Consider the following 23,113-nt stretch of genomic DNA (forward strand, 5'->3'; position numbering starts at 1 on the left):
GTATAACGATCATGAAATCCATGTGACATAAACACCATGTGTTGTAGGAGATAATTGGATATTAAATGGAATAATCAATTTATAGAAATATTTTTTGAAATGCAATATTGAAACTTGATAAAGAACTATGACGTCGAATATATAAGAATCTCACGTGACGTCACGTGTGTACGGGTGGAAATTTAGTCATATTATTGCCATGAATAGCTGGCATTTGCTTTGTTTCGTTTACGTACATGTAACTTAGGTAACCTACCAAGTAACATGTTTACTAATCACGAATAAATCCGATATGTTTAGTCTCATTGAAACTTCGGGGAGGAGGGGAGGTCTCGTGCGAGATCGCAATGAAATTGTGTGGACTCAAATGTTTGTTTTTTTTTCTGAACTCGGAAGTTAATTTTAAGGCAAGTGGTCACGGAAGATATTAAAAATCACCATTTATATGTGCATGTAAACACACCTGACATAGCCAAATAGGGAAGCAGTTTTCCCTGCACGTGACAAAAAGCTCGTGATACGTTAAGGATAAAATAATTTAAAAAAAACAACAACCGTGGATTGGAATATCCCTTTCATTCTCAGGAAACAAAAGCAGTTCCGGTGTGGTATGACAACGAGGAATAGCGTCTTTCTCGGATCTAAAGTTTGTTATTTTGTCGGTGTTCAGAAGGTACGATGTTTAAAATGCTAATCAAAGTATGAATAGATCATTGTACCACATTTATTTCCAAGAAAACAAAACTATTCCTCAACATCTTCGTTTCGAAAAAAAAAATCACAATGTATGTTTAACTCGCATGAGGTATGGTGTTATGTCTAAGTCTGGTAAACACTGATTTCTGTTACATGGTCTAACCCAGATTGCGACCTTCTGCAACAAACCACTAACATGTGAGATGGGTGGACAGGGACGACTATACGCCCCTTTCTCCATCGTGATCAAACCCCAACTTGATGGTACAGTCATTTTCTTTGTGCCTAAAAATAACTGCATTATATAATACTGGTTTTTAATTCAATCAGCATCATAATGTCCATTCAGTCAAATTGAAATTCCTTTTTGAATTTCAAATCATTAATATCATGTCGAATATCACTTTAATGTACATCATATATGTATGCTAGTACATAAAGTAGACAGATTGGGACAATCTTTGTAATCAGTAACATTTACCATATTTATACCAGTCAAAAACAACGAAGAAAATAATTCATAAAACGACTGTAACGTCAGTATACACGGTGAGTTCGCATACTAAAGCACTTTAGAAAATAATTTCATAAATTCTTTAGGTTTGGAAATTGACAAGAAACCCTGTTTCTATGCACAGAGGGTGGGTAATTTCATTGGTAAAACCCAGGAGCTTCCGGGGGCCCCACCAGGGTTTTGTTCCGGAACCACTGGTTGCCTCAAGGCGGCCTCCAGACCCCTTACCTTACTTTGCTTACACTTCATTTTCTTTCTGGCTTAGCGCCTGCCATGCATAACATGCAATATGATGCCAATGCTTAATTTAGTTCGATATTTATGCAAAAAAGGCTTTTTGTTATGCACTTGGTACATTTATTCACTGACCATTTGTTATTATGATATAGGGCCGATTCTTGCCCGATTGTTTGATATTTGTCTCTTTCGACACATTTCTCATTTTCATTTCATTCTTTGAATTTCACACCACATATACTTGTGCGTACATTGATTCAAATATTCGCACTGATTTGAATAACATTGCAAATTTAAGCCTGATTATGTTTTGTCACCATAAGCAGAGTATTATATATGTCTTTGTTATAAGATAAAAAGATGCAGAACTCCGCATATTTTTTTATTTGATAGTCATTTTAAAATCAAACTTTAATGTAATATACCTAGAAAAGAAATATAGTCCGATAAAGAGATCATACAATTTGTTTATAAAAACAAAAAAGGCAAATAAATTGCACTTTTTGTTAGAAGAGAAGTCTTTTCCACCTTATTTTATTTTATATGCAACTCATTAGATGGTCAATGCTGAGTAATTCGTATGAATCTTACTTTCCTCTACATTAACATCAATCTAATTACCGATAACCAAAACCGGAGTTTCTGATAACATTCAAAACGATCAACCGGATTTCCGGTAACGAATTAAGGAGGTATGCTACACCAGGGAAATTTGATGTGGATGAAAAATGAATATGTACAACAATATTTTGAAGTTGAAAATTTTCAAATTTACTTTATTTTGTAAAAAATACAGTTTTAGTAGAAGATAATCTGAAAAAAAAAATTAAAACACCTGCTGGACTCGAACCTGCGACCTACAGTTCAGCAGTCGGTATTCTAACCTACTGAGCTACTCGGCTAGGTATTTAAATGCAAAAGGAAAAGTCAAATATTGCTGATATCGATTTTTTCATCCATGTTTTTAAAGGAAGTCAGCCATTATGACGATGTAGAGTATTACCTTAAAATCAAAACTGGTGTTTGTAGATCGACAAAACTGGTTTTAACGACATTGACCATATGCTATGTTATTGACAGTAAGTAATGGTTGATAGATTGCAGAAAATGTCGGACTGCATTTACATACAACAAAAATTGTGACCAAAATGCCTAACAAAATTGGTAAATTCTACATTTGTAAACTTCCTATTCTTCTACATCACCATTGTAAAATACATCATCGCATTTTTCTTGACTTCTACGGTTCAACGCAAACCCGTGTCATGTCCTAAAAGAACGTCAATAACAATGATTTTGAGCAAATAATAAACTTACCAGTCAGAATGTCCGATAACAACCGAATAGCCGATAACGCGTTTACCCGTGTGAATTATCATAAGTCAAATGTTGAACTATCAAGTTACTCTGTATAGACAACAACACAATACTATAAACACGAAAACAACGATTTAGATTGAATGGAGCTATATGTACTAGTATCAATGAGAGGTGAAGATAAATAACAATGATGAATCTCATAAATATTATAAAAAATGCAAAATTGAGAATAGGTCAAGCATGGACCCGAAAACTCAAAACTTCAAAAGATTTCGTATGTTGACTTAGCCATTCTACAATATAGATAGTCAGTCAAACCAAACTCTGTTCACTTTCCATACTCATATTATTTTTGAACAGTATGTCTGTAAACAAATATTTTAGGTCAATATTTGGGATGAAATCATCCTAATTAGGTTGTTTTTACTCTTCACAGCGGTGGGGGCGGGAACCAAACTAGGTTTTTATAATATACAAGGATTACTTTTAATTAAATACTAAAGCTTTTTTTACGTACGTCAAGAGGAACTATACATTTGGCGGTTGATATAAACCAATTGTGTTTACGATAAAAGAGGACCGAATGCATACTTGTACCTTCTGTCGGATATTATAAATAGATACAAAAGTCAACGGGGTTCAAGGTGACTCGCTCTATACTAACATGGCTTCATCAATTTACTTACTTATATATACGTGTATAGAGAAAACATATTCTGATCAGAAGAGCTCCATATGACTATTTCATTGTTAAATTTCATTTATAAACAAATCATGTAAATGCTAAATGATGACTATTTGTACTACCGTCAATATACAGTCAACGTTTTACAAGATTTTCTCGTTTTCGCCTTGCTTGCAGTTGGTCCGAAGTCGAAAATAGTGGGAACTGCATCTGGTCGAAAATTTAATTCCTTATACCCATTTTTCTGGGCCAAAGTAGAGTGTATACGATAACGAAACTGATCCTCATCAACCCCTATAATCGCGTAAAATGATTGTCAAACAACTTCAAGTTCTGTGTTCTCGGTGTAGATTTCACACCAAGTATTTCTGAATGTTAGATCCTTTGGACAAAACTACATTGAAACAAATGACTTGCTACATCACAGTTGAATTCAAGCATATTGAACATTTTGGTGGCTATAAAACACGCAGTTATATATAAACCTTTTACATGTATAAGACATTGTTTGTAAATATTAACCCGCAGTTATTAGTATAAAAAAAAAATACACCTTTGCGTCAAGTTGATCTCTTTTGACGTCATCAAGCAAAGGAAATAAGTCATCATACTATTTCGATAATTCATATCACAGCAACATTTGACCATTTGTAGCGTCTGTTACCTTACGGTTTTTATTTATTGACTTATTTACATATGTTAAGAAATTAAAGAACACCTTTCCATGCAAAACATTTTTTTTTGGTGGGGGAGGGGGGGGGTCGTCTCCTATGACATTTAATGAAAATGTTATCCGGGAAAGGGCAAAAGACCGTAGTACTATTTCAAGATGTATTTCGTTTCTAAAGTTAAACTAGGGATATTTTTTTCTATCTTAGTAACACAGGCACTTGTTTCTGTAAATAACTTACAACCTCTGTATGCTAATAATGACACGTGTTATCATTAGTAAACAGATGTCGTAAATTATTTACAGAAACAAGTGTCTGTGCTTAGTAACATAAAACCTTTTTTTGAATGCATGCATTTACATTTCATTTATCATAATGTTTAAAACCCATGAAAACTACGAATTCTATCGAAATTCCTATTTGATAAATACCTCCAGCGGAAGCTATCTGCCAGCATTGGTTACTAGTAGTTGAATATCTGATAGAATTTAAAAGATGATAAATTAAATATCTGTTTAGCATTACATCTAAACTAATATGATCACCATGTAAACAAGTTCATGGTACAAGTCTACACTTACGAATTATTATTGACTCAGATATATTTAATTTTATTCTTTTTCCTAGAGTACATCGCCTTCAAAGGAAATATCCATAATTCAAACGGAAAATGGGACGAAGCAAGGGCTTTAAGGCCACTCTCCTCCGCTGTAGAAAACCTACACGGTTACCTCCCGTGGACCAAATCGATGTTATCTAGAACGTTTACGAGAGTTTAAAGTAGGTCATTAAAACTAGTTGGAATGTTTTGAATGTTATCGCAGCACACACTACACGCACTAACGACTCGGTGTAAATTTCAAGATTTAAATCGCACACCGTCAAGAAAATCATTCACAACAGATAAACTTTAAGTGTAGTTTGTGCAGTAAGATAGCTTTGATTACTTCTTCCCAATGCATGCACATGTCATCGCCGAAAATGTCTACTTTGTACACTGGATAAAGGGCGCGTTTGATTTGTTTACACCGCTGTGTACCCAGTGTACTCGGTTTACACCTTATAATCAAGTGCAGTATTTGGTGTAGCGTATAGTATATTCAATATGTATGTTCAGCAACTGAGGAGATCCTCATTGGGGAATTTTTGATTTAATGCAAATAAGCTACAAAATGAATAATTATCGTAATTTGAGATTTTTTTTGTAACAAACTTGAGTTTTAATGTGCATTTATAAATACCTACATACATGGTCATACTCTTAAATATTTGTTGGTTTTTTGACGCCGAAGTTGGTTATTAATGATTGTACGAAATATCAATTTTTTTCATTTATTCTTTAAAATATATCTAAAACTCTTGTAAATAACTACATACAATGCGCTGGAATTGTTTTCTTATGTATTTTACAACTAATTAACAAACTACGGAGAAACACATCTGCAGATTTTCAGTCTCATAATTTGTCAGTCATATAATGAATTATTTTGGTACATTTACCAACACATGTCATATGCAGGGTGTAAATGGTGTACACCAGAAAGTGCACACCTCTGTGTGTAAATTGCCACAGGGGCTAAGCCCGTTTTGGGCCCGAACTCTATATTTATGGTATCACAGAGTTCGGGCCCAAAACGGGCTTAGCCCCTGTGTAAAATACAGTATACATGTAAATCCTGTATATAAATAATTTTGATATCAACATTGATAATCTCCGTCTAATATTTTGTTTGAAATGTTTTACAGCTGTGACATTGTTTCAGTAGAAACACGAGTTATGTCATCAGCGTTATGGTATACAGATCTTTCACCACGTCTGATAGGATTTATAGTATATCGATCCCGATCAACGTCATCAGACACAGCGTATTGACTGGTGAAAACCTCATCAGTCACTAAGGGTTCCGTCTCTTCACAATGAAGTTTGATGGAATACGTCTTTGATGGTTTTTCGTATGTGATAGTCACATTGGAGATTCCGGAAAACACATCTGCCATCCCCGTTCGTTGATAAACATGTTCAGATCTCATTGTAACACTGGGCGACTGATACAAGTACCTGTCATTGTGGTTAGCGTTGGTGATTCTGTTTTGGTTTCCGTATTTCCGAGCTATTAAGACTATTGAGACAATAATCAGAACAAATAAAATGGAGCATGAGACAATGGTAACGATAGATGGGAAAGACGGAGAATCTTCATTCTTGCTGTTAGTGTTATTGAACAAATGGACGCCACCAGAGCTGGTAACGTTGATATCGAATCCATTTACATCAGTTCTCAGAACATTCTCTGTGGTTCTCGCTGAAAACAAAAACCAAAGGCGTTTGAGCAGGACATCCCTATGCAACATGGATACTCCTCAGGGACCCCCTCCCATTTATTGGACTATTTATAATTCATTTCATAATTCAAAACTTTATGAAAATGAATTGAAATCAAGATCATTAAAAGCTATATTCTTCTTCTATCCTAAAAATAAGTAGACGCAATTTTTTCCTCACATCCCACCTCTGTATCAAATGAATTGATAATATAATGAAATCAGGAAGTAATGTCTTTATGACATGGCAAAAATACCATTACACACATGTACATATCTGTGCACATGCTGTTGATTCCATCCATTAATTCTAATCCAGAGAGAGAGAGAGAGAGCGAGAGAGAGATTGTTTCATTATTATTGTTCTGGTGTGCTAATTACTTGATAAATTTGGACACCCCGATGAAACATGACAGGATTCTCGATCACACCAGCATTTGTTCTCACAGAGTGTTCCGTAATATGGGTATACACAGGGTATTTCACAGCGCAAACCAAAGTACCCCGGCGTACATTCTGCCAACAAACATCATAATTAGTAAATAGATAATGTCAGAACAACACGTATGATACACTGTAGGATAACATGTGTCCTTTGTTAATTCTAGCAAGTGGCCTAATGTTAAAATATCAGCGGCCGGGTCTACACATTCCCAGCATATTAGAAATTCTACCAATGAATGAAAACCCCCTTCCCTTCTCATTTTTGTGAAACATATATGAGTAACATGTACATGTTAAATTATGTATCGTTTTTCTTCTATCATTTTACATAGCAGATTCAGATAACGCTACCTTTACAAGCTTCCAGATATTTGTTCCATGAGGTTCCTCGACAACAGCCATTTGGTCTGTAAACACAATATCAAATTAAGAATTCAAAGCACACGCATCGTATTTTCAGTTAAATTAAAATGCAGGCATAACGCAATGTACCTTCCTGAACATGGGCCGTTATTGTTATGCATTTTCCTCCTATGATTTGCAATCCCTTTGTATGTTCAAATTCAGCTCAAAGGAATGCAACCTTCACCTCATCTCCTGCTCACTGTTTTAATGAGCTCGAGTATATGTTTGTGAAGAGGAAGATACATGTTCAATTGAATTTGATTTATCAAACTTTCAGATAAATTTTGAAACTACTTTGCTCTCTTGAATCGTGTTTCCGAAATGGGTCTTGTAGTTCTTTGGTCATGGCACAAATGAACACAAAATTATACAAACGGAAATATCGAATTATATATTCCAATTCGCACTTATGATCGTAGTATAACTGTCAGGTCTATTCTTAAACAACAAATTGGTATTGAATTTCCTTTCTATATACAATTACATTATAAGTATATGTTATCAACGCATTTTCGCTTTTTTATCTCATTTTAATCACACAAAAAATGTCACAATGAGGGACAGATATATACATGTATATATGTTTATGTTAACTATATTATTTTATCACAAAAACATGTCACATGGAGAGAGAGAGAGAGAGAGAGAGAGAGAGAGAGAGAGAGAGAGAGAGAGAGAGCGTTTCATGTTACATATGTAACTAGGTGCAATCCGGGTAATTCCGGATATTTTTTCAATTCTGCAATTCAGCGCCGATATATCTAATAAACTGTTCCATAACATATGTACAATATTATATATCATAAATCTTTAATACCACTTTATTTTGTTCGAAAACACAGACCATTAAGGTAAAACACATATTTTTCCATTTTATGGGGAAAATGTATAAACATGCAGATGGGGTAAAACCGGACACATATGAGGGTAACTCCGGACAGGATTCTTTTAAGAACATCGATTGCAACATAAGCATTATCATTTTATTCACGAGAGAGAGAGAGAGAGAGAGAGTTTGAGTTTTGTATTTTGTGTTATTCTCAATTCTATATACTGTATATTTATTAGAATGGTTATTGTTCGTTATCTTCCTTTTTCATTTGCTGTTCTGCCTCATGAAATTCTAAAGAATGTGTCTTGTATTATCAAACGATTCTCAATTTCATCTGACAGATTCTAAAGAATGTATTTCATGTTTTCCCAAGATTTTCTAATGTGATTTACACTTGTACATGAAATCGCCTGGAATAAGACTATGAACTTGTTGTCCATGTGTGTGACCCTACAGGAACCTTGTGAACCTTTTAACTTTGTATAATTTTTGTTCCGTACAAATACCATTACATGTGTACTTTGTTGTCAGTAAAATAACAACTTTCTTGTTAGTCGAAATTTCAGCCTACACATACACAGCCATGTAAGTAGGCACTAACTCTAAACATGCTTGCATCTTGAGATAAAAAAAAAAAAAGAATTGTTTCCCAAATTCCTGACCACTTTTATAAGTACATGTAAGACCAATGCGATCCTTAAACTGCTCAACAAATTACGTCTGCGCCCCCAGCTCTCTCAGAGTGTAAATATAAATCCATATTAGAGCACCAATCTAATTCTTGAAAACATTAACCATTCAAATTATGTAAAATATTTACCCAGATTCTGACATCCTCCATATCTTCACTGACCATAGTGTGGTGTCTAGCCGATATGAATCCTACCAAGCCTTTTAAACATCCTATCTGAAGGAATGATCATTACACACAAATTAAGTAGTCCTATTACAGACTGCACTCTTTAGAGCATCGTTTTATTTTGTTTAAAAATATCAACACCGCATCTGATAGCTAACGCAACTTATCCTTTGGGATCCTGATTTGTTGTTTGTTAGAGTCCTCACACCCAGAAACGCAATAACTGCTGTATATCCTACTATTTCCTCAACAACTAATGGGACTTCAAATCCCTACAAATAACCCCCCCCCCCAAAAAAAAAAACAACAAAAAAACTCCATAATCATATTTACCAGTGATGCATAGCTCTTGTTACCAGCTGGCCTAGCCAGACTAACCTCTTTCATATTGTTTTCTAGAGCTTTCCATTCAGTTGACATAATTGATTTTTGATGAACATAGTGTAGATCATGATTAACATTGGCAATTTGAAACAATGATGCATCTTGTGCTGAATAAACAAAATTATCAAGTGTTGGGGAATAACTTCTACAAGTAGCCGTTATGATAGCCTGTGCAGCTGCTATTCTTTCTGCCAGGATTCTTAGCTGGTCATCCGAAACTTAAAGGTTGACTGTCAACAGCGGCCATTTTCTTTCTGTATCTTCTCCCTTTGCTACACTCCTTTCTGCACTTCTTCATTATGATTTGACATATGAAATTAGACATATATACTTATAAACTTCCATGCAATGCCAACATGCATGTCCATGTATCAAGTTGAATTACTTTACGATTAACTGACGTGTAGACGACTTACATGAATAACACCCCTCTTCATTTATATCGTAATATTCTTTTGGTTATATTTGTTCAAGGCTCCGTGTGTGGTCTACTCGTCGTTTGTATTCTTTATAGGATTTACGAGATTTATCACCTTTCATTCTGACATTGGATTTGTAGTAGACTAGTGACGTATGTATTCATAATGTAAAACTTATACGGTACACTGTTGCTGCACCAGATGCGCATTTCAACAAATAATATCTCTTCAGTGATGCTCAACCGAAATGTTTGAAATCCGAAATAACAATGAAGTTTTAGAGCTATTATAGGCAAAAACAGTGTGCCAAAAAAGTGGAGTCAATAATGAAAATTAAAGTACCATAAATACACCCCATTGTATTTGATCAACCAATATAAGTTTTGTAACTTGGGATTGGGGTTATGCATTGCTATTGATAGCCAAATCAGAACTTATTTTATTTTCTTTCCATTTCCAAATTTTAGCAACATACACATTTTTCACACCACAACGCATTTTTAACAAAATCGGACCTGCTGGTATATAGTCAAAACGTACTTCATATCAGTTGAATTTTGGTTAATTTGATTCCCATTTGCCCGCCATATTATTCAGAGTACATGTACATGATTAAATATAATCTCCTGAGGAAAGGGACTAGATGTTTACTATTTTCAAACCAAGTGATATATGTGTCTTTCTTGTCAACCTGCAGCTAATCCTAAAGCTTAGACAATGAACAACTATCTTTTTAGTTGTCTACTTTCGTTTTAATATTTGGCAAGAAGTTTTCTCAAATGGGCACAATCAACAGGATTATTACTGCATGTAAAAGATTAACTTAAGGTAACTCTATTTATCTTTAGATTTTCCCAATTAGAAATAGATCATTTGATTCAAACCTGCTACCAGAAGGACAAATCAAATATCTATATCTACAAAGGTATTTGTCTATATGTGATACGTGTATATACATGCGTCACCTGACTTTAATTTTTAAACCACTTCGACATGTCGGTATGGTATGCTATTCGTCTTTAAAATCATATGACTCAATGAAAACCAAACTGATAATTAATGCCCGAATTTCTAAACAATTAGGCGATATTCCTAGATGTTTTAAGACATCGGAAATTTGGATGTTTTCTTTACATACCACGATAATGCATGACATTATTTCGACATGAAGGTATATATGTATATAAAATGAAAGTAGCTATCATTTTAATTTCGTTTAAAGTCATGTTGCTTAATTAGACATATCTTTACGGGGAAAAGAACTTCCATATGCCCTTCAGTTATATTGTTTAAAAAAAACCCACTTCAAATAGTACATGTATATCTATCTTGTATCATCTATATAAAAAAAAAAACTATCATCTATTTTTAGATTGGATTGGGAAATATCTTTTAACAGAGCGCAGAGATGATTTCCAGCTGTTTTATAAATAATTCTGCCATAAGTTTCACCATAATTTTTATTCTTTCCAAATTAAATGGCAACACTTGCAACGTATATGTAAGTATCAACTCTCTTGATCCAGAAGCATTGAAGCTGTATATATAATGAACACATATTTTACATGTAATGGTTGTGGTAGAGCCGACTATATTGAGAATTTGATATATGCATTGACTAAAAAGCTGTCAAATACATAATTTATTTATAGCCATAGTTTTGGCTTGTGTTTTAACTTATAAGTTTTAACGTGCTCTTACACAACATGTTTATCGAAGCATTACGCCACTTTAAACTATACAATTGATCTATGAGGATTGAATGGATTCTAATAATCCAGAGCGCTCTATCTACATATGTATTTATAATCGTAAGGCATACATATGGATGATATTTATGCATTATGAATTGTGGGAAGTCTAAAATTAAAACCGCTGTCCAATCATGAACAGCCGAGTAAATAACAATAATATATGCCCGGACTAAAGATTATAGCATGAAGAACAATGTATGAGACTGATCATTTTTTTTTTACAAGAATACAACTTGCCTTGCCTCCTGTCCTACAATAAAACGAGTACACGCTTGCCCAGTTAACGATGAAGAGAAGAAAGAAAGAGAAAAACGAATGGCCTGCGAAAAAATTACACAGACATGCTCAGAACCGCATCGTTTCAAATACCACTGCATCATTGACGAGCGGGGAGATCTGATGGAAATTTGCGCACCGATGGTTTGCATCTTGGGTAAATGAAATCTGCACAGTTTTATATAATACTCAACTAATAGGTATCACATGTTTGTCTTCATTGTGTTTGTGATTTTAATTACACACCCGTGCATGCATACGCAAATAGCGCAAGTTTTACTGTGACCAGCAAGTCTGCTTTTCGCCATACATTTAGATGTAGAATATATAGCATCGTATAAAAGATTAACATTGTACTACTTTACGACCAATGTTTATATATAAATCAATACAATTCACTATGACACCGTTACATTTTGTATAGCGAACTTATATTCTTAGGTTATTAACTTTTCTTCACGAAATACAGAATTTCATAAACGTAACTCCTACCCGACAGAAAACAGCATACTACATGTGCATTTCATACATTGACCACTTATGACAATAATTTATTCTACACATCCTAGATAAACTGTGTTATACACTGAGGTAATAAAAGACTACTCTGAAGATTTCTACTTCTGACATGATTGTATTTGTGGAATTTTCATTTTATCAGGGCAATACTGTGCTGAATTTAACTTAGGGGGTGGATTGGTTCAGGAACACTTCGATCGAAACTGTACAAGCTGTCCATTCAAGTATGATTCTTCTACACTGTACAGACGTAAGTATAACGATCCAGGTTGTAAAAGGCATGTGTATCTACCTTTCAAAATCCAAATTTTCAATATATGTTATTATTTCCCTTACAATCCTTTATATTTTACACATACACGTTAGTAAGTATGTTTTAAAATATCTAAATTACAATACACAGGCCAAAATAAGATTTTTTAACTTCAGTGTCATACTGATAGGACTGATAGGACAGCATCTACTAAGTTTTTTTCTGGGTTTTTTTTTTATTCTGAAAAAAACTTAAATCTTAACTGTTATAGATAGATCGTATATGAATATTTTTTGTTCAATATGAACATTTAAGTGCAAGGTGAAGATAACGAACAGTGATCAATCTCATAACTCCTATAAGCAATGCAAAATAGATAGTTGGTCAAACACGGACCCCTGGACACACCAGAGGTGGGATCAGGTGCCTAGGAGGAGTAAGCATCCCCTGTTGACCGGTCACACCCGCCGTGAGCCCTATATCCTGATCAGGTAAACGGAGTTATCCGCAGTCAAAAGTGTATATATCAAAGTTTGCAAGAGTTTTTGTGTAATTTCGTTATCTGAATTTCATCAAGAATATCTAATATGACCTTAAGACCTTAAGACTACTCTGCGTCTCGACTTAACTCCGAATTCTGCATTTAGATCTGGGACAAGGTTTGAGCTGTGCTAGTGAATATCCGTAATTGGTAGAACCATTTGAATTGGAAAAATAAAGCTGAATCCTTTAAATCAAACGTATTTGAAAATTGAGTTATGGGATCTACAATGTACGTTTGAAATGCTGATGATGTATGTAATCAACTTCTTTATTTGGTTATCATGTGTTCCTCTGTTATGTGATTCTATTCATCACGGCTTGTACATATTCAATGCATGTATCGTGCGATATGGTAGGTGTTAGTACAATTCACCTTTTCACCTAAATCTCCAAAAACCGCTTCACATGGCAGATATACATTTTTACACATTTCCGATAGAGTATATGGAAAATGTATCTAAAGTCTAGAAATAAGGCTTATAACATTCAAATAATAGCTTTAAAAATCAACAAATAAGAAAGAAAATATCTTCTTATCAAACGTTATGGTAGCTATTATATTTATTTTAAATTTAAGGAGTAATTTGTATTGAATTTTTGCGACAGTTTTGACATCACATCAATATACCACATTCGTTTGATATTGTGTCATTGTCATATCGTTGTGTGGAAAGTCAAAATCAGAATAAAGTTGAGATAACAAACGTGGATGCAATTGTTTGTATTACAGTTAATGAAAAAAATAACTTTTGGAAAACAATGCCGATTATTATTACTGATTTAGGTGACAGTGCATCGTAGTATTGCATACATGTTATAAAAATATTCCGTTTTATTCTGTTGCATACCTTGGTAGATGTGAATATAAAGAGGAAGTAATCACCTTCAATGAAAACTTTACACAATCTGTTCCATTTGTTTTCATTAGAATATCTGTAATGTGTTGACATTTCATCACATGAGGTACATGCGACGTCCAAAAAAGATGAAATATGGCCGTTGGACGTCGAATACTTATAAAAATAGTATATAAGAATAAAATATTTGTGTATGATTACTATCCAACTCGTTGTGTATTTATCAGTGAGGGGATAGGAAACACACAACAAGTAGGATACTAAGCATATTCAACCACAAACCAAGGGAGATTCTTTTCGCCACACATTTTATCCTTACATACTATTTAAAGTATTCTATGTCTAACGGCCATATTTCGTCATTTTTGGATTTGTTGAATGTTGTGGAATGTTGACGATAAATTTTCCATCATGTACATTGTCAGTCGCGAAACTTTGTATTCCTCCTGTGACATTGAGGGTCTTGGGACTTCTAGTGTTAGATTTCCATGTGTTTCTTACAGCTGTATTTTTGACGGAATTGTTATGTGTCCAGTTGAAAGTGGCGTATCCCGGGTTTATTTGGCGCATGTAGTTGGAAAGTTGATATCCATTAGATAAAGGGGTAGATCTTAGTGTGTTCGCTTCCTAATGCGAACTATAGGGATTTCTAACACTCAGAACAGGTTTACACTGCAAGATACTCAGTTCTGACCGGGGTGTCAATAGGACGGTTTCAAGAAACGATTTCTTTCATTTCATGTCACCCAATGTTCGTTTTTTAAATGTATTTTTGTTTTCTGGATCATTGAAACAAATCGTCAATTGTTTCATTTTCGACGATCGATAGAAAACATGACCTGGGAGAGTACTGCACTACAACGCTGCAGGCTGTTTCACTTTCCCAAGACTAACTATAGGTTAGAAAATGGAAATGACAGACCCATTCCCTTGATCTTAACTTCATATTTTAATCCATCGTTTTCAACTTTTGAAGATTTTTCAACACTTGTACCAACTCCATTATTTTTACAATTGAATTATTAGAACTACATCACCCTGCTTCGTTCCCTATGGCGTTTACGTTACTGCACGCGGCGTAGGAATACCTACTGTGAATATGAACACAACAAATATTGTATGAGTAATACCTACTGGTTAAAGGGGGTAAATATGTGGTAAATACATATATACATGATATACTTAAGGGGATCATTTTCTGGATAACAACCAACCATGCGACCATGATATGAAATAAATTGAAAATATGACAAACCTCAGTGTTTTAAGTCAGTTTAAAAAAAAACCATGAATACTTCTTTTGTGAATTCATCGGAGTCCATAGCATATGTACTGTAAAGTGATCCCTTGAAGTAATGTAAAACGTATATGGTACCAATTTTGATGCACCAGATGCGCATTTCGACAAATAATATCTCCTCACTGATGCTCAGCCGAAATGTTTGAATTCCAAAATAACAATATATTTGCTAGAGCTATTATATGGAAAAACAGAGTGCCAAAAAGTGTAGTCAAATTCGTCTAAGGATAAGAGTTATGCATGAGGGAGATAATCCTAAATTTTGAAATGAATTTCTAGATTTTATCACAGTAATTAAATATACATCCGTATTTTCAAGCCACTGGACTGTAGAGACCCTCAGGGCCTAACAGTCTACCAGCAGAGGCCTCGACCCAGGGGTCATAATGTAAAACTTATACGGTACCAATTTTGATGCATCAGATGCACATTTCGACAAATAATGTCTCTTCAGTGATGTTCAACCGAAATGTTTGAAATCCGAAATAACAATATAGTAAGTGAGGGTTTAAGAAATAATTGATTCAACGCTAGATTTCTGCAGAATGAAAGTGCACAATCAATAAACAAGGTTCCCAATCTCTGTTTTGTTACATTTATATTGCTGATCATGTAAAATTAGATTTTGATGGTATGATATACTCTGAATGTTTGCAAGTCAGGTACTAATGGTTTGTTTTCTCCTTATCACTTGCACCATACATAACATAGAAATTAATACCAAAACCAAAGAACAAGCGTGAGAGTTTTAAGGTGGTTCAATACACCCAGGAATAGTTTCTCAAATCAGTACGAATTTGTTTAATTATAAAAGATATAATGATATACAATAAGTATATATGCCAAAAAGGCAAAAATATACAAATTTGGATTAAAAAATGATTTTCAAAAATATTATTTCAACACATATGAATAAAAGATTGTTGGCGATTTGAACTCGAGATCTGCGGTTCACCAGCCCATTGCTTTTACCACTGATCTACCATGATAGACAAACAAATTGATCGATACAAACATTTTCACAAAACATTTAAATCGCCATCTTGTGACGTGATGTCATACAAAGTATAAGCTTTAGTATAATGAGCGTAAAAACTGCGTATTTTTACATTTAGTCATGTTCCTTAATTTATTATATTTGACTGTAGATCCAGAATGTTTTCCTCACTCAAAATACTCAAACACTCGGTCCAAGAGAACGAAACCAAGGTTAGTACATGTTAATACTGCATATCATGAACATTTTGTTAAATGTATATACGTGAATGTTAAGTAGGAAGATGACTGTTTGGTTGTATAATGTTTAACGCCCCTCTCGAAAATCTTTCACTGATATGGAAGCATTACCATTGCCGGTGAAAGGCTGCAAAATTTAGGCCTATGCTCGGCGTTTACGGCAATTGAGCAGGAAAGATATTTATCGTGCCACACCTGCTGTAACATTGAAACTCGGTTTTTGGGGCCTCATCCGAACCACCGCCCCATTTAGTCGCCTCATACGACAAGCAAGGGTAGTGAGGAACTATTCTAACCCGAGGAACTATTCCTCACGGGACGATAGATGGATATGTTAAATAAATATAATGTAGTATGTATAGATATACATGTATGTACACTGTAATTGATGATTTTTAGCGAATTGCATACATATATCCTTAATTAATTCATGGATATTGAAACAATGCGGATATGTGCCCCCTTACTAAATCAAAACATAAAGTACAGTGGGCCATGTTTGAAAACATTTTTCATTGATTGTCTTTTTAGAAATAGTATCATTGTACAATTTTCTCTTTCAAATGTTGAATTAGGGACATCTTCACTTTGAATATATGACTTGTATCACGATAAAAAACGCCATTTATGAAAGGTAAAGTTAAGGAACAGTGATTCATCTCATAACTCCCATAATGAATAAAAATAGAGAGTTATGCAAACACGGACCCCTGCACATACCAAAGGTGGTATCAGATGCCTAGGAATAGTAAACATCCTCTGTTGATCGTTCACAGCCACAAAGAGCCTTATACCCCGATCAGGTAAACGCAGTACTCCGTAGGCAAAATTAGAATAAAGATGCGTATATGTAATTATTCTATGTAGGCGTAAAACCCGTATACATGTGTACATAACGACACAGCATACTTCAATTTATTTTCAAACGCATATTTTCACCTTAATATGGTAACATTTTCAAACAAATCAGTTGTTAAAACCTTAATTCCCTTCTCATTCATTCTTGATCTAGTTTGCAACTTATCATTGGGCCAAATCCTGTCTGACGTGTTTCATACCGATTGTTAGACCATTCGCGGCACACTGACTTTGACTACGGATAACTCCGTTTACCTGATCAAGATATAGGGCTTACGGCGGGTGTGACCGGTCAACAGGGGATGCTTACTCCTCCTAGGCACCTGATCCCACCTCTGGTGTGTCCAGAGGTCCGTGTTTGCCTAACTATCTATTTTGTATTGCTTATGGGATTGATCACTGTTCGCTATCTCCACCTTTTAACACAATGTATCTATATAAAAAAAAAGTGCCGAAAAATTCCGAAATACATATTTTGAAATAATGTCACAATTCAGATGGTTGTTAACTAAATGATATGCTGTATTTGCTACTAAGATTATCACCATGATCATAGAATTTGCGAAATACTGACTTTAAAAGAAACTGATGAAACCCCTGAAACATCAATTTATTTGTCAGTGGTATGTCTCAAGTGAACATGGTCTAGCGTATCAAATGAGCTGAGGGACATATGTCTCATATGCAGGTGATTAGGTATCATATGCAGGTGATAATAGAATATTGCTATAAAAAAATGGGAAGTTGACGATGGAGAAGCTAGGGTCAACACTATCTAGCTAGCTAACTTTGTGTGCATGTATCAATTATTCTTTCTTATTATTCTTTATTCATCCGTGTATGAATTCATCTATGAATTAATCTTTTTTACTATTTTTTGTATGTTAAGAAAAGTAGGCATGTACTTTTCATCATGATTTTAGGCACAGCTCTACAAACAGATATCCCATTTTCATCGTCTTTCTGATCCTTGGTTTGGTGATTTTTGTTTCTTTTTCTATTTTCCTGTACTTTACGAGAAAAAATCTACACGTTCGTCAGGTATGTTGTCATAGTTTGTTTTGAATACAACTTATCAGAAGTATTGATACTTTCTTCTACAAAGACACTAATGTTGAGTTCGCGTCTATAAAAATCCAATACAATGTATCACATCAATACCTAAACTCATAGACACGGTCTTCCAGTTGTAATGAGAGCTGGACTACATATCTGGCAAACTGAAAAATCAAATTTATGTTACAAATCAATAGTGATTACCTGTACCAAGATAATCCTCATATTGTGAGAATATGCACTAAATTACTTCAGTTTAAACATCAATTGTAGAATGATCCGGATTCGGAGATGCTGTATGCCTGAGAGATACATCGTGCATATCAGTACTAATTTTTGTACAGTCGTGTTACAGGAAAAGGTGGAATTTTGCATAGTGATTGGACAATGTGGTACTTTTTAAGAGTAATGTAAAGATGTTAGCATAATCTGTATGAAGAAAAAAGACGATTTCTGCACTGTTAGATGAACTGAAAACAATATTGATCTAACATATTGAGCACAATGCTGTACGAGTATGGCATAGTGTTTGTGTGGAGAGAGAGAGAGAGAGAGAGAGAGAGAGAGAGAGAGAGAGAGTTGATATTCATATATTCATTGATCTGTATCTCAAGACAAATGTTGCTGAAAAGTAGCGTTATTTAGTATGCTATGTGTCCGAAAGGAATCTCATAAAGCACCATGAGAACACTTAGTTTTAGTTTGTAAAAGCTGTTGTTCTACATATGGTTTGTGATGGGTCTCTCTAGAGTTACAGTCAACAGTTAACAGATGACCATTTACAATAATCTATTTCACATTCCGCACTTTGGAAATCTATTGAAACCCCTTTAAAGCATGACAACTAACACTCTATTGATCTTTACTTTTCAGGTAGGTCAATCTTCCTTTGCATGTATTGGCATTAAAATATGTAAAGTTGATAGCGCTTAAAAGTTCATTTAGTGATTGAGTAAATTCACATGAATAGCGCTGCCGAAATTAGAAGCTAGATGATCATACGTCATACCATTCCTCCAGAAACCATATCTAAACATTTAGTACTTTTAACATTATACACATTTAAATGCAATAGTGAATACCGGATAAGAGCATTTTGAAATGTCTAGCTAAAATGCACACTTTTAACACATATGCAGTGATACATATTTTTTTCCTTCGTATGAACACCGTCACTTTGGTAAAAAAAAAATTCAAAATAAAACTGTTCTTCACCTTTCTATATAGCATTGCAAAATATGTCGACGATTATGAGAGTTCATAGTAAACTATCAACGAGTCATCTCTAATAAAGAAAATCCTAGTCCAAAATTGTCAATGAATTGTATCTTGTCTCTGGAAATAATGCCCTTTGTTCAAACCGTTTCATATTATAGCATGTATGTGATGCGCAGTTGCTCTTCTGTATTATTGGAATTTACCACCAAACGTAATGGATTTCTTGTACTTTATATGATGTTTTATTTTTTATTTTGAGAACTAAGTACTGACACACAATATCTTGCGCTATCAGGATGTAATCATGGTAAATGTTCATGCAAGCTTTGCACGGTCATCCCATGGTAAATGGAAGAAGGTAGATCAAATAATTTCAAATTTTGTTTGAAATTTGAAATTTTTCATATTAACTTGTACAGATGTAAATGCATACTTTTTAATTGTCTAATGTTATGGTTGTTCATTAATTAAAACTCTCCATTCGTTTCGAGGAAATTAAGCAAATATCGTACTCCCCTTCAGCTCCCCTTCAGGTGTGTGAAAGGATCATGACTGTTGAGGTTACTTAATAAAGGTATAATGTTGAGAATCCCACATCAATTGTCATCTTCTATTTTTAACTATTTAGTTTTTAATTAGCGACCTGTAATGATAATTGTTGGAGTTTATGAGGCATAATGACATATAAATGAAAAACAGCTGAAAATAACGACCATTTATCAATCTCATAATCAATAAGCATCCATTGCTTACTAACCTCACCCGCCATGAGTTCTTTATCTTTAATACTTAACGGAAGAATCTGTATTCAAAATCAGTATGTAAGGAACGGCTGAACAATTGGTACGAAACATGTCAAACCGCGTTCGACCAACATGTCAGATTGCATTTGTAAATAAGATCATTCATAACAGTATGAAATTTGCAAAATGCTGACTTTAAATGAGGTTGTTGAATCTCCTGTAACATCAACTTATCTGTCAGTAGCCTGTCATGGTTTAACAATTGGTGATACGCAGATCATCTTTTCGTGTATCGTATCATATGAGATACATAAATACCATACATAGGTGAAAGGGGATGACACTAAATAAATATGGACAGTGTACGATGGTGTTGCAAAGGTTCAGTTGCTAGACTACTGTTATCGCCTATTTCCCTTAAAATATTAAAATATGAACCACATTTGATATGCACTGTAGAATGAAAGTGAATGTTGGTAGATAAACGTTAACTATGTCTCTATATGTCGTCAGAATGGATTGAATGTATAAGATGGATATCAAAATACCGCATGCGACACATCAAAACAAAAGAAAGTACCATTTATCCTTCTGTATTTAGTTTAAAACGGAATCAGCAAATAATTAGGTAGGATACATGAGGAATATGTTTTGTTGCCAGCTGACAGAGATTGTAACAACATTTTTATTGTAAGACTCATTATTACAGCGGTATTTGACTTTTGGTAATTATAGTTGTACTTCAACTGCACTTTCAAAAGATGCAAGGTGAAGATCAATCTCATAACTCCTATAAGCAATACAAAATAGATAGTTGGGCAAACACGGACCTCTGGACACACCAGAGGTGGGATCAGGTGCCTAGGAGGAGTAAGCATCCCCTGTTGACTGGTCACACCCGCCGTGAGCCCTATATCCTGATCAGGTAAACGGAGCTATCCGCAGTCAAAATCAGTGTGCCAAGAACGGCTTAACAATCGGTACGAAACACGTCAGACAGCATTTGACCCAATGTGATCACTGTTCGTTATCTTCACCTTGCATTACCCACAATGCAATTATTACAAATACTTCTCAAGATTATCAAATATACATCACGAGATATTGAATATACATCACAAGAGTATTTAATATCCTTAACAAGATATTGAATATATATCACAAAATATTGAACATACATAACAATATATTGAACATACATCACAATATATTGAATATACAAAATACATCACAAGATTATCGAATATACATCACAAGATATCACAAGATTATCGAATATACATAACAAGATTATCGAACAAAACAACGTTGTACACGCTATAGTAAAGCCTTTTGTTTATTATTTTTGATGCACAAATAAAAATACTCAAAATTATATGGCATTAAACGTGATATTCCTTAAAAGCTAATGTTCGTACAAGTATGGTTTGCAAGAGGAATCGATGAATGAATGCAAACACTTCCAGTCTTGAATTAATTATGATAAGAAATGTTGTCTAGACAATATCGTCCATGCTGCATTCACATGGTTATAAAATATCTACAACTTCGGGCCTTGAATGAGGATTGACGTCAGGTAAGACCACATTTCTTTCCGTTATACACTCTAAAGATGTAATTGATCAAACAAGTTCGTGGAGAAGAAGGACAATTATATATCTTCATGATTTAATGCATCATACCTCTTCACGCCATTGCGATTACGATTGATGATTAGCATTGGGGATTTCTCTACAAACATTATGATAACCAGGCTGCTTGACTTTATGCATTTGTATCCAGGAAAAGGTGATGTTGAGGAAAACTTGTTTATTCGTACATACAGTGGAATCATTAGATTTCTTGAGGGCTCAGTTTTCATGGATTTCTTAGGGAACAATGTAATCTATATCTCATGAACCTTAAACTATGTTCAGAAAAATATGAAGATAACGAAAGTAATGAAAAGGTGATGACGAACAGTGATCAATCTCATAAATCCCATCAAAATATCAAATTATAAGTAGGGCAAACACGGACCCCCTGGACATACCAGAGGTGGCATTAGGTGCCTAGGAAGAGTAAGCATTTCCTGTTGACCGATCACTCCCGCCGTAAGCTTTATTTCTTTAGAAGGTACACTAAATCGATGCGTTACAAGAGTAGGGAATGTAACTTGCGGTGATGTGTTGATACCTATATTACTAGCTGTGTGCGGATTATCATTATAGTAACAGAACTAGAGGCCTACAATATTTAATCCATCTTCCAGGTTTCTGGTTTTATGGCCGTGAACGTACATGTTATTATGTATCATCTAATTGCCTACATTTCCACCAAACCTATCAAACAAGTAAGTCAAAAGGCAATCAGTGAATTGACAACTTTTCCTTTTTTACCATAACATCAATAAGAGATCATTGCTAATAAGGTTTTATAAAAGTCTGCGGGTTGCTCCATTTTGTGGATGTATTGTAGGTGATTGCAATTAATGAAAAGATAATAAAGAAAGGTATAGAGCAAAACGGTTTTTTTTACTGCAAGGTGGAGAAAAGTTTTATCCATAGTTTGAAATAAAATATCACCACGGTCAGCGTCATCTCTAACTACCACACGTGTGTAGACTAGGCCAACAGAGTAAGTGTGTGAGATTCTGCCCTTAAGAATCATAATTAAGATTAATTAGTAAACTACTTCTACATGTGAATATAGGTTACTATATTTCTCTATAAT

The 23,113-nt window shown here is 34.4% G+C and overlaps 2 protein-coding genes across 4 annotated transcripts; one reads left to right on the forward strand and one right to left on the reverse strand.

Annotated features, from left to right (window-relative positions):
* Positions 1–5,501: 5,501 nt before the first annotated feature.
* LOC125647560 (uncharacterized) lies at positions 5,502–9,520 on the reverse strand. Of its 2 annotated transcripts, none has more exons than XM_048874277.2 (4): positions 8,947–9,520; positions 7,241–7,296; positions 6,827–6,961; positions 5,502–6,426 (listed from the first exon to the last, which is right to left on the reverse strand). In XM_048874277.2, exons 1-4 carry the CDS (start codon positions 8,958–8,960, stop codon positions 5,864–5,866), a joined length of 768 nt encoding a protein of 255 aa, XP_048730234.2. In that variant the 5' UTR covers positions 8,961–9,520; the 3' UTR covers positions 5,502–5,863. The 2 variants fall into 2 exon arrangements, with proteins under 2 accessions (XP_048730234.2, XP_048730233.2); XM_048874276.2 differs by lacking the exon at positions 8,947–9,520 and adding an exon at positions 7,382–7,790.
* Positions 9,521–10,345: 825 nt separating this feature from the next.
* LOC130052809 (uncharacterized) lies at positions 10,346–20,254 on the forward strand. 2 transcript variants are annotated; one of them, XM_056158851.1, is made up of 7 exons: positions 10,356–10,616; positions 11,161–11,289; positions 11,768–11,975; positions 12,480–12,587; positions 16,439–16,499; positions 18,308–18,425; positions 18,714–20,254. In XM_056158851.1, the coding sequence occupies exons 2-7, from the start codon at positions 11,197–11,199 to the stop codon at positions 18,744–18,746; spliced, it is 621 nt and encodes a 206-aa protein (XP_056014826.1). In that variant the 5' UTR covers positions 10,356–10,616; positions 11,161–11,196; the 3' UTR covers positions 18,747–20,254. The 2 variants fall into 2 exon arrangements, with proteins under 2 accessions (XP_056014827.1, XP_056014826.1); XM_056158852.1 differs by lacking the exon at positions 18,308–18,425 and having other exon boundaries at positions 10,346–10,616.
* Positions 20,255–23,113: the final 2,859 nt, after the last annotated feature.

The sequence above is a fragment of the Ostrea edulis genome, chromosome 3, assembly GCF_947568905.1.
Source record: "Ostrea edulis chromosome 3, xbOstEdul1.1, whole genome shotgun sequence".
Taxonomy (NCBI): domain Eukaryota; kingdom Metazoa; phylum Mollusca; class Bivalvia; order Ostreida; family Ostreidae; genus Ostrea; species Ostrea edulis.